General features: G+C 36.8%; 1 protein-coding gene across 2 annotated transcripts; it reads left to right on the top strand.

Moving 5' to 3' along the window:
* The first annotated feature begins 214 nt into the window (after positions 1-214).
* LOC135703989 (bifunctional purine biosynthesis protein ATIC) lies at positions 215-11,018 on the top strand. 2 transcript variants are annotated; one of them, XM_065225346.1, is made up of 4 exons: positions 215-316; positions 8,987-9,066; positions 9,129-10,497; positions 10,557-11,018. In XM_065225346.1, exons 2-4 carry the CDS (start codon positions 9,048-9,050, stop codon positions 10,939-10,941), a joined length of 1,773 nt encoding a protein of 590 aa, XP_065081418.1. In that variant the 5' UTR covers positions 215-316; positions 8,987-9,047; the 3' UTR covers positions 10,942-11,018. The 2 variants fall into 2 exon arrangements, with proteins under 2 accessions (XP_065081418.1, XP_065081419.1); XM_065225347.1 differs by having other exon boundaries at positions 229-326.
* The last annotated feature ends 1,407 nt before the right edge of the window (positions 11,019-12,425 follow it).

Consider the following 12,425-nt stretch of genomic DNA (forward strand, 5'->3'; position numbering starts at 1 on the left):
TTGGCACTGATATGATGAGCATATTTTTTATTAGATCTAGAGACGGCAATAACGACAAGCGTAGACTTGATTGAGTGTGAGAGAGTTTTCAGTTAGGCTCCCTGTTGATCTGTTGAACTGTGAGGATATTTGTGGCTTGCACTATCTGCCTACGTTTACGTACGAGAAGGCTGTGGGACTTGTTTTCGAGGAAGTTGTTTAGTTCGTTGGTTCAGCACATTTGGATAGGAAGGTGTTCGATGTTTGGCTTTGTATTCACACGTGCTTTTTAAACATAATTGTTTTGTTTGTGTTTCTAATTGATTTTGTGCTAAGAGTAAGTTCCGGTTCGGCCAAATCAGTTGATTTCGTTGTTAATTGAATTATGTAGCGCATATGTGGATTTAAATTAAATCAGAAATAGGCCAAGGGTTCATATAGTAGTTAGCATCAATTTAGAGCTCACCTTTCAAGGTCAAAAACGTGAAGAACAATCATCAGTTTATAGAAATATTTTATTTGTATTGGATTTGTAAACTGTCTGGCCAGCGGTCTCTCAACTTTATTTGAGTAGCGTAGATTAAACGTTTTAATTGTTACACTTAAAACAATCAAATCCCACTTGATGATGTCGCAATAGTGAGGAGTAATACGACATGCACTAAACTGCACTACATATAACATGGTAGATGGAGTTGGTATGGAATGGTACAGATCAATACTGTGAACTCTCTACAACTCGATATTGAAGGGACCATCGAGTTTAGAAATACTCAGAGAGAGAGATAAGCGGAAGGAATGTTTTGAGCCAAATGAACTGTCAAAATCTGAGCCAATCGAACATTCCCATTAGATTTTTTTCCGATGATTTCTTATTCTTACTAGATTAATTTAGAGAGTATTGCAATCGAACAGAAATTCAATCACCTTTATGTTTCGTGTGCTTCTCAAATTCAACTAGTTTTTTGAATAAAAAACAATATTGTAACTCTATTGATTAATTGATCTTAGTTTGTTAACTAATAGCACCAAGAAATGTGCAAAATATTGCCATGCACTCAATTACTATTTTACACGTAAATCGAATCAAAAGTAAAAGACATGCGAAATGCTAGCTTCTAGCAAGGGTTGCAAGATTATTTAGGTACAAATCCCTGCTGCCGAATTGTATTTTGTTTTCTCCGCCCATCTCTCCCTCTGAGTATTTCTAATCGAGTTATAGAACAACAATCCCAATGACGTTTATATAAGGTCCGGGTCAACAGGCAGCTTGCTGGTGTTAGAAGCAAAAATATTGTAAACATTGATGAGCACGCAAGTGACTACCATAGTGTGAACAGTGATATTTACGTCACTGCCAACAGCTGTTTCGTGTAAAAAGATAAACATTGCATTGAAATACGAACACCACTAAACATTTGCACTTTTTACTAACACCAATAAGCCTGTTGGCCCGGACCTTATATAAAGGACATAGCAACAATCCCATACAGGAAATCAGGATCTAAGTAGCCAGCAAATAGGGGAATTTACGTATTCTCGTCAATCTAAGCAGCGTCTGCACTTCTACTAGCATTTTCTCAGCGTCACGCACATATATGATGTGTCTGTTTGTTTACATTCATCTGCTGCTTGCTTCTCTTCCATTCCAATCGACAGAATTTTTCAAAACGTTTTGAAAGCGTTTTTACAACGCTCCAAACTTCTCAGGTGAGTGTGACTATTGTCGGCAGTCTCTTTTTCTTCGGCAACCTTCCCATTAGAACTGCGTGTTAACCAGCTGTTCTATTATCGGCAACTCGAAATCAACCTCATTTTGTAGTGCGTATGCTTTATTTGAAGAAAAATGTAGCATTACTGGATTGCTCGATCGTTCAAATATAATCAGATTGAAGCTGAAAGGCTAAACAATCGTTTGGACACATTCAGGGAAGTGCGTTGATGGGAAAACATAGTGAAATTAACGTTTAAATTTTGGTTGCCGAAAACAGTCAATGGGTGCCGAAGCCAACATTTACCCTATGTTTTCGTATGGTTCTATAATTCGTTAGTGGATATCGAGTTATGGAGAGTTGACTGTAGTGTAGATCAACTACTGGTCACAGTAGATTTTTGTCCTAAACAGCCCAAAAGCAAATTAGCATATCTAAAAATGTAAACGTAATGGAAAGGAGAAATTGGGTTCTTTAATTTTGAAAAAAAATATCGAAAGCACAACGATATTTTTTGCGTACCCATAGGCTTTCATTTCGGTTTTTAATAATAATAATAACTTCACCGTTTGACACTAAACTAATAAATTGACAGCTCGCTCTCATAGAAAGTCACACCGAGGAGCGCTAAGATGGTGATTTTTGCCAATGTCATCGCATTTATTTAAAATAGTTCTAACACAGACAAACAGACATAACAGATTGAATATTTCTCACTGTAAAACATCGTCGCTGAAACATTAGCACCATCTGTTGAGCACACTGTGGTGGGTAGTACGCTGAACAGATGGCGGTAGTGTGTAAACGTCAAACGCAAGGAAAATGACTATGCGCGCCACAGGTGGCGGTACTACCAACTACGATACTTTTAAATTGACCGTTAAATGCTTATTCGATGAACAACTTGAGTGTTATGTCTGTTTGTCTGTGGTTCTAATGTACCAAAATTGATGAAATTTTGTATTCAGGTTCCATTTTGTAATGCAGATTACGAATTGCATTTACGTCAATGCTCTTAAAGAACCCAATTGAATATTAAAAGGTAGTAATAAAAAACAAGAAGCACAATAAATTGAAAAGTTGCAACAAAAAATACTTTAGCAAGAGCAAACATAACATTAGCAATACAAAATCTTGAATACTGCATAAATAGTTGAAGAAATGTCAATTAATAACCTAAAAGTTGAAATGAAAAAATCAAAGCTTTAACTTCAATATTAGAAATAATTCTAATTAAAAAGAATCTAAAATTTTCCAGAAAAACTTAAATAGTGACAAATAAAAACAAATACAAAATGCCAATAAAATCTCACAAAATATATACAGCAATTAATTGTTTGTATTGCAAAATTTAGATTTAGATTTATTGGCATTTTGTCATCTTTTTATTGGTAATTTTTTAATAGGGAAACGCCGTTAGCTTAGCTTACACTGACAGAGCTGGTAGCAGGTCACTTTTTAGTGACTTGGTCACTATTTTGAAGCCAGTCACTAAAAAGTCACTTTTTACACCAAAAAGTCACTAAAGTCACTATTTCCCTAAAAATAGTCACTAAAGTCACTTTTTCACTACTAAAATAGAATGAAATTTGAAAATATCAATAATGTTTAAGTTGAGTACTTGGCACTTAGAAAGTCTATATTAGTTTTAACAAAATAAACATATCTGTTAAAAAATTGAAATTTTTAACCAGAGTGACAAGTGAATCGTAAAACTTTAGAACACCAGGAAAACTATTAGGAAATGCCTTCAATTTCAATTAAAAATCGGGGAAATATGCCTCCTTTCCCAGAAAATAAATTGTTAAACTTGGAAACTTTCCAAAGGTATTTGTCTGTGATAGATTTTCAAAAGCCTTTCAAGGATGATTACGAACTTTAAAAATCCAAAGTACATTTTAAGAGAATTTTAAGGGATTCCAGGTATGACACCAAGATATACCAGAGAATAATACCAAAGTACAGACTACGAAAATTGGATTCGAGGCCCAATTCTAATAAGAATTCAAATTAATTCTGAAATTTTGTATAAGGGAGTGTGATGAAAATTCCATGAAAATCCCGTGCACTCCAAAGATGCTCTCTGCGGATAGTTCTAAACGAATTCTGGGGTGATTTCTGAAGATACTTCCCAGATAATCCTAGAGAGTTCCGAGAAGAATTTCCAATGGAATCGAATTATGATGATTCAATTTCAAAGGAATTCTGGGAAGAGTTTCAAAGTTATTCTTTGATGGATTTTTGTTTTGAGATTTTGGAAGAAATACCACAGACAAACAGACGTAACTCTTTGAAAAACTTGTTCTTGAAAACATAGTATCTCAAAACATATAACCTCAGTAACGACATCTATCTGGCTTCTCGCGGAAAACAAGCTTGCTCGCTAACTCGTAAACAATATTGCATAAAATTTCTATAGAATATAGAAACGTCAAAGTGATCCGATGCCAGCGCTGCGGCGAGTAGTTCGCGGAACTGATAATATTCAAATCAACCGTTAAATGCATGAACGAAGATACACAATGAAGAGTTACGTCTGTTTGTCTGTGGAAATACTATGGGGATTCTAATGAGAATACGAATTGAATTTCCAATTAAATGCAGGGGAGGAGTTCAAGCTTATTCTAAGCAGAAATTTATAAAATTTCTGAGGTAATTGCATGGAAAATCTAAGGAGAATTCAAAGAAATTTAAAATTGATTTATGGAAGGAGCCTTCAGGGAGTTCCTAGAAGAATTAGTAAAAAATCGGAAATAATCTACCTTAACTAATCATATGTTATTACTTCATGCATGAATTTAACGATTAACATAGTCGGAGATGCTTAACGCAGGGCTGATAGCGGGTCACTTTTTAGTGACTTTGTCACTTTTTTGAAGGTGGTCACTAAAAAGTCCCTATTTTCGACAAAAAGTCACTAAAGTCACTTTTTTCGCCATTCCCGCTTGAATTGCAATGTAAAATTCGTTAAAAAAAATAAAATTGTAACAGTGCTACACTGCTTAGTTCTTAGTTGGAAGTACGCAGAAGAAACCTGGACGATACATAATCAGAGCACACTTTTATTTGCGATTTCTCACCTTTGAGGAATCCAGATTCAACTGCAAAATTAAATAATCAGGGTGACCGGGACTAGATTTTCAGGATACAGTTACTTTGAAGAACTATTAAAAGAACTTTTTCCAAGTAGGCCTGTGAAAAATTTCTTGGGTACAAATTGGACTAGGAACTACTTGGAAAGCAGTTCCAGATAATTTTAAGGAGAAATCCATGTGAATTTTCAGTAGAACTTAGAGGAGAACTCCAAGACAATTCAGATTAAAAATTTATAAGAACTCAGAGGTAAACAGTATGGGAATTTCTAAGGGGGTGAATTCTTTAAAAAAGTTTATAATTCAAAGAGAATCTAAGGACGAATTTGATGATTGTTTTAGTGTTCTGCAGAGAAATATAATCCTGTTAAGCTCTGTAAAGCTCTGGAACTTCAAATACGGCAAGTTGGAATTTAAATAACTGAACAGTCTCAAATACTCATGTTAAATATTTATTTCGTTACAATATATAAGAACCTTATGGTAACTAAAATCAAACACTTCATCAATAAGTAGCTTTTGGTTTTATATATAATTAATCTACTGATTGGTTTAAGTTAAATTTGAATCCATGTCTCTAAAATTTCACCTTTCACCAAGTTCATGTACCTGTTGAGTTTAAATTTTTATTCTTGTCAATGTGTATAAAATTTAACCCTTGGATCATTTTCAATGTCCTAGAACTCTAGTTTTGTAGGCAATTCTGAGGCAATTCCAAGGCAACATTGAATAGGATTCAATACAAATTTTAATGAAAATTCATAACAGCTTTTGACTCTTATTCTTAAGGAATTATGAGAAAATTTGGACGAGAAGGAGGATTACACCATGATCATTCTGAGGTGAACTTCAAGATAATACAAAAGAGGACATTCTGAGGATAATTTAAAGAAGATTCTGAGACAAAAGAATCCGAAGCATATTTCTATGTGAGTTTTTGGAGAAATCATAGGATTACAATTGAATATGAGTATAATTTCTATTGAACCTCAAATGAATTCGGTTAAAAATTTCAAGAGGGTTCTGACAAATTTTGTGGAGAAATTTAAGCAAAACTGAAAGTAATTTTTCAGGTGAGAATTGCATAGTTCCTAGTAAGAATTATTAATAATGTAATGAGCATTGCAGAGTGAATTAAAATAGTTTTCTAAAGATGTTGTAATATTTTTTAAAATCAATTTTTTTTCTTTACACTAGTCAATAATACCTATCAAATTTCTGGCTCCATTTAAAATGTTTCCATTATACATTTGGATTGTATTTTTGAAAAATGGGTAAAATTAGGATCATAGGTTAATGAAACTATGGTACTTTATGGTAGAAACATTCGGAAAAACCTGTCCCAAGACGACCTGATGACACATTCAGCCTTTGTTCGATCCAGTAGATGTTCGGCCCAGTAGAATGAATAGCAACTCCTGTTGTAGAAGAATTCTGCTTTTTTTCAGTAATTCAAAAACTAGATCTGGGTATCTATGTCATTTAATATTTTAAAACGCTATCTCGCTTCCTCATTTCCCTGTCTTCTTATTAGGTAACTAAGCAAACGCGGAGCACCTTCGTGAAGCAAATCCGCAGATCGCATAAAGATTATCATAGTTCATAACTAAAACGCGTAACGTGTTAGAGAATAGATTTATTCTAAACTTTAATTCAGGATACCATAATAATTTCAAATATGGTAAAATATCTCTGTTATTGAAAGTCGTGTTACACGGTTGTTAGTTTTTAATCTAGTTGTGCAAGATCTTGCAATATAAACTTTTGACGAATGCGTACAGATAGGAAATCAATGTCTACCTTTTTTGGATGACTAACAAATCAATTTGCATGATTCTATTTCTGGAAGTTTTCTGATCATGTTTAAGTCACATTTTGGTAACTTTTTAAAATGATTTTGGTCACTTTTTAGTCACTTTTTTAAATGCTTTTAGTCACTAATTCACTATTTTTATTGCTTAACACTGCTATCAGCCCTGTTAACGTCAAATATCAGACTTAAAGTGCAGATTGTATATGATAGATGAGGAGATTAAAATATAGAGTTGATAGCTCCGTTATAGTACGGCAGTGTGAATATTGTATATACAAAGTAGAAAGCGAGCAAGATCAATTTTGATGAAGGTACGAATCTGGTAGTTTTTTTATTTGCTCTATTATAGAGTCTTTTAGCCTTTAGCTAGTAGTTGTTTACGTCAGATGGGGACTTGAGTGTGAAACAATCGATAGAACTGTTTCCGCACATCGGAGGTACATGAGCAAATCGGCGATCATCCCTTTTGCCAGTGGTGGCAGGGGGAAACACCCCTCACCATCCCTCATTAACGGATGAGCTTGGTAAAGAAGATACTCTACCCGATTCGTACGTTCCTCAAAATTGTTCGCTTTCTACTTTCTATCCAGCATTTTACGATCGCTTATAGGATGCTGCACGCTGACGTCACGAATGAACGCCATGAACCCGAATTCATCAGTTTGACATCCAGTGGTGGTTTGTTTACCTTTGCTTGTTAGTCAATTCAAGTGAATTTGAGGTTTTAAATAAAAAGAATTAAAAGATATGATATCCGACTATGTTCGTTTGAAAAATATTCCTCTCCAATAAATCTAAAAAAAAATTAATAAATTTTTTAAACTTTTTTATCTAAGTCCATGTAAGCAAACCACTGCCAGATGTCAAAAAAGTGAGGTTAAGCGCTCGTAAAATGCTGGATATACAAATTTCACACTGCCGTATTATAACGGAGTAATCAACTCTTTACTTTCATCTCATCAATCGTATAAAATGTCCACTTTAATTCTGATATTTGATGTTGATAACTACCAAAATAATCAAGAATTTTGTTGATTGTTCTGCAAAGAATTTCAAAAATGCAATATTATGTTTGTAAAAGCTTATTTGCCTCTTAGTTTAAATGAAGAACTATTATTCTAAAAAAAAATCTTGAGATCATTCTAAAGAAATTCTGTGAAAAGTTCTTATCGAATTATAAAAGTTATCTAACTAGATATTCGAACGCAGAATCAAATTCAAGATCATAAAAAATCGGAATTAGTATTTGCTATGATAACGTAAATAAAAGTAAATTATTCAAATCACTTAAATGTTCTTCACAGGAGATTCCGTTGTGAGATTCGATTAAATTAGAGGAATTTATGAAATTTGACTTTAAGTTCCATGACATAAAAAGTTTATTTCAATATGTATGAAACCGTATTTGAATTTCTATGTTACAATATAAATGATTACTTATTCAGTATTTACAAGTCACTATTTGGTCACTATTTCCGTAATTTTAGTTACTAAAGTCACTACTATTATATCGGATCAGCACTACCACCCCTGCACTGACAGCATATATCAATGTTGATCAGAATTAGTTAAATAGCACAATTAATCAACAGAATGGGGTTGGCAGTTTCGCTGACTCCATATCAGGTGGGAGTGGTGAAGTAATATTCCTCCGCGGTCCTCATGATCGTGTCAGGGAGGAGGCGTACGCACATGACAATACATCAAAATCTAATCGGTCAAGTGCTAACATAGTCGTACTCAGGATATTTGTTTAGGTGGTGAACTCTCATGTTTGCGCCCCCCGTTTGTAGAACTTCCCTGAAGTTCAATGAACTTCTCTGAAGGTTATTGATCTTCTCTGCTTCTCTTGAGTTTTCAAGAATTTCTAGGCGCAGCTATAAAGCAAGACCATGCTGAAGTTCGATTCCCGGTCCATTCTAGGAATTTTTCGCGTTGGAAAATTTCTCGACTACCCTGGGCACAGAGTATCACTGTAATTGCCAGGCCACACAATATACTAATGAAAAATTGGTACAGGCTTCGAAAGCTATCAATAAACAACTGTGGAAGTGCTCCAAGAACACTAAGTTGATAGCGCTACTATCAGAAGTGCAAAATACGACCATGGCAAGAGCCTATATATAATCAACAAAAATAAGCCTTTCCATTTCGCTTGCCTCCATCCGATAACCCCGACTATCAACGTGATGTCAAGCATCCATAATTTCCATCAATATAGTGCAACTGTACCTACCTAACTAGTTATTGATTTGTTACTCCCCAGCAGAGCGATAGTATTCTTTCTGCAACGTTTCACATGTTGTTTGCATGTTAACTTGTAAATATTTTTTTCCTGATGGTTTCAGCAATCAGTTAATCACTAAGCGTTACTTTCTCCTTGACTACAGTTTACTTCCAGCAACGCACAGGAGCGGATCTTCAAGTCGTGCTCTCTTCCATAGCAGAATCATGGCGAGTGGAAAAATTGGTACGGTGAAACCGATAAATTTAGAAACATTCTGAATATTTCTACTAAACTAATAATTTCAGCAATCCTTAGTGTATCCGACAAGTCCGGTCTGTTGGACTTTGCCAAGGGTCTCAACCAGCTGGGATTGAAGTTGGTAGCTAGTGGTGGCACAGCCAAGGCTGTTCGTGAACAAGGAATTCCGGTTCGCGATGTTTCCGACGTAACCGGAGCCCCTGAAATGCTGGGAGGTCGTGTCAAGACTTTGCATCCAGCGGTTCACGGTGGTATTCTGGCTCGTCTGACTGAGTCCGATTTGAACGATATGAAGAGCCACAATTTTGAGTTTGTTCAACTGGTCGTGTGCAACTTGTATCCGTTCGGTTTGACCATCTCGAAGTCAGACGTGACGGTTGATGATGCTGTTGAAAACATTGACATCGGAGGAGTTACGCTACTGCGGGCAGCAGCGAAGAACCATAAACGAGTTACGGTACTGTGTGATCCAGCAGACTACGGTAAGGTAATCGATGAAATTAAGCAATTCGGAGATACCACTGAAGCAACCCGTCAAGTGTTGGCCTTGAAAGCCTTCACCCATACCGCTGAGTACGATAATCTCATTTCGGATTACTTCCGTAAGCAGTACTCAGCAGGAGTGTCACAGTTGAACCTTCGCTACGGTATGAATCCACACCAGAAACCTGCTCAGATTTTCACCACTTTGGAGAAGCTCCCGTTGAAGGTAGTCAACGCTTCGCCAGGTTTCATCAACCTGTGCGATGCCTTGAACGGCTGGCAGTTAGTTCGTGAGCTCAAGAAAGCCTTAGGACTACCGGCTGCAACCAGCTTCAAGCACGTTTCTCCCGCTGGGGCTGCAGTGGGAGTACCCTTAACAGTGGACCAAGCAAAACTATGTATGGTCGATGACTTGTTCGACAGTCTAACGCCACTGGCTACGGCATATGCTCGTGCTCGCGGAGCAGATCGCATGTCATCCTTTGGAGATTTCGTAGCACTATCCGATACCTGCGACCTGGTGACGGCTAAAATCATCTCCCGTGAAGTATCCGACGGAATCATCGCTCCAGGATATACTGAAGAAGCTTTGGACTTGTTGAAGAAGAAGAAAAATGGGGCCTATTGCGTCCTTCAGATAGATCCAACTTATGAGCCAAGTCCAGTGGAGAAGAAGACCCTTTTTGGATTGCATATGGAACAGCGGCGTAACGATGCGGATATCAACAAAGCCCTGTTTACCAATATTGTAACGAAGAATAAGAATCTCCCGGATGGGGCCGTCCGAGATCTGATCGTGGCTACTATTGCTCTTAAGTACACTCAGAGTAACTCGGTGTGCTACGCAAAGGATGGTCAGGTGGTCGGTATTGGTGCTGGTCAGCAGTCCCGTATACACTGCACTCGGCTTGCTGGGGATAAAGCTGATAACTGGTAAGACCTTGACCTGCATACGGTCTCCTGTACATATATTAATAGTTTTCCCTCAATAGGTGGCTCCGTCAACATCCCCGTGTAACTTCGATGCAGTTCAAAAAAGGAGTAAAACGTGCGGAAATCTCCAATGCCATCGATAACTACGTCAACGGTACGGTCGGTAAAGATATGCCACTAGCTCAATTTGAAGCTATGTACGAAAAGATTCCAGAGTTCCTGACCGATTCCGATAAGCAGAACTGGGTCCAACAGTTCTCTGGAGTATCGCTCGGGTCGGATGCTTTCTTCCCGTTCCGAGACAACGTTGATAGGGCCCGGTTGAGCGGTGTGTCGTACATCGCTAGTCCATCTGGATCGACTAACGATGCCGGAGTCATCGAGGCTTGTAACGATCATGGTATTGTGATGGTGCATACCAATTTGAGATTGTTCCACCATTAGAATTCGTACGTTATGCATTGTTGTAGGTTTAAACAGCAAAAGTGTTATATTCGTGCCTCTATAATAAAACATGGCTAATCAATATCGATTTACAATAAAGCAGTTTTTATCGTTAATGACGAAATTGAAAGAAATGAAATTAGTGCTCTCATAGAACTAACCAACTAGTAACGCTCTATGGAAATTCAGATGAATTATATGCTGGTGAACCTGTGAACCACCTTAAGAAGATTCATGCTATTCACCCATGTTCTCGTTTTCGTTCGAACCGTATTTTCCATACAAAAAGCAGTTTTTTGTATGGAAAATAGGTTCGATCGAAAACAAGAATATGGGTGATTATTATGTATTAGACCGAAAAATATTAAACCAATTGCAGAAAACTGTAAGTCCGCAAGCGTGAACAAGGAGATTGACTCAGAAAAAAATAGATCCAGAACTTAGAATATATTTAAAAATTCCAGACATAGTTTCGGATAGGATTCTGAGATGGTTGATATCTTGGATTTGGAAATATTTTCCAGATCGTACTAGTTTGATATCTTTGGATATCCTACAATTTAACGCGCGCACATACCGAATTACATACGGGACTTTCTCAACTTTAGCGAGCCTAGCTGGGAGAACCAGTAGTAGGTTCGCAAAGAGAATACTAGCTTCTTATTTTGTGAAGTTATTCGATAAGCCAACTGTGAAGTCGGGTCGAGCTTCAGACTAAGAATCTTTTTGTTTATTGAAATGCATTTTCCTTTTATACAGTTTTAGTTACATTGATTCATGAATGTTGAAAAGAGTCATTTGGGAAAAAGAGTGACACGACTGGAGTGACACCAAAAATGCGCATCCTAGCAATATCGGAAATAATGGTTATATTTTGGTTGAGCGCCCGGCGTTGTCATTCGAAACCTTTCTTGCTGCGCGAACAACCTTGGCCCACCCGGGAAGGGTGGAAGAGGACGAGGGAGCGCTGCAGTTCTAGTGACGAGTGACAAACATATGGGTTGTGTAAAGTTGCATAATTGCATTCTTGGCCGAGCGATGGCTCGGTGCCTGGAGTGGATAATTTATTAGCATGGTTCATATTGATTGGGGTTTTGTTAGCTATGTGAGAATGGTATACTACACTAAATACAGAAGAATTCTTAAGATTTCAGATTAAGAACAAAATTTCAAGATCTTAAAAAAAAACAAATAAGCAAAAAGACAGTACTCACATTTGTTGGAATACACAAAACGTTTTATTGCCCAAATATCGAATAATGTTTATGGAATGTTTTTTTCTCATACTATTACATACTAAAGGGTGTCCACGATGAAATTGCCACACACAAAATTGATTCGCAAAATTCGAGTTTTCATCCGATTGCCATCAAATTTTCAGGGATTGAGAAATAACTATTAAACTTCATTTTACCATTTTACTCGTATTTTATTTACAGTCCATACGCAAATGCCCGCACCTTGGCCTTAACCCCGGCCATAAG

The sequence above is a fragment of the Ochlerotatus camptorhynchus genome, unplaced genomic scaffold, assembly GCF_037179485.1.
Source record: "Ochlerotatus camptorhynchus isolate MF236.1 unplaced genomic scaffold, CSIRO-AGI_Acam_v1.1 ptg000228l, whole genome shotgun sequence".
Taxonomy (NCBI): domain Eukaryota; kingdom Metazoa; phylum Arthropoda; class Insecta; order Diptera; family Culicidae; genus Ochlerotatus; species Ochlerotatus camptorhynchus.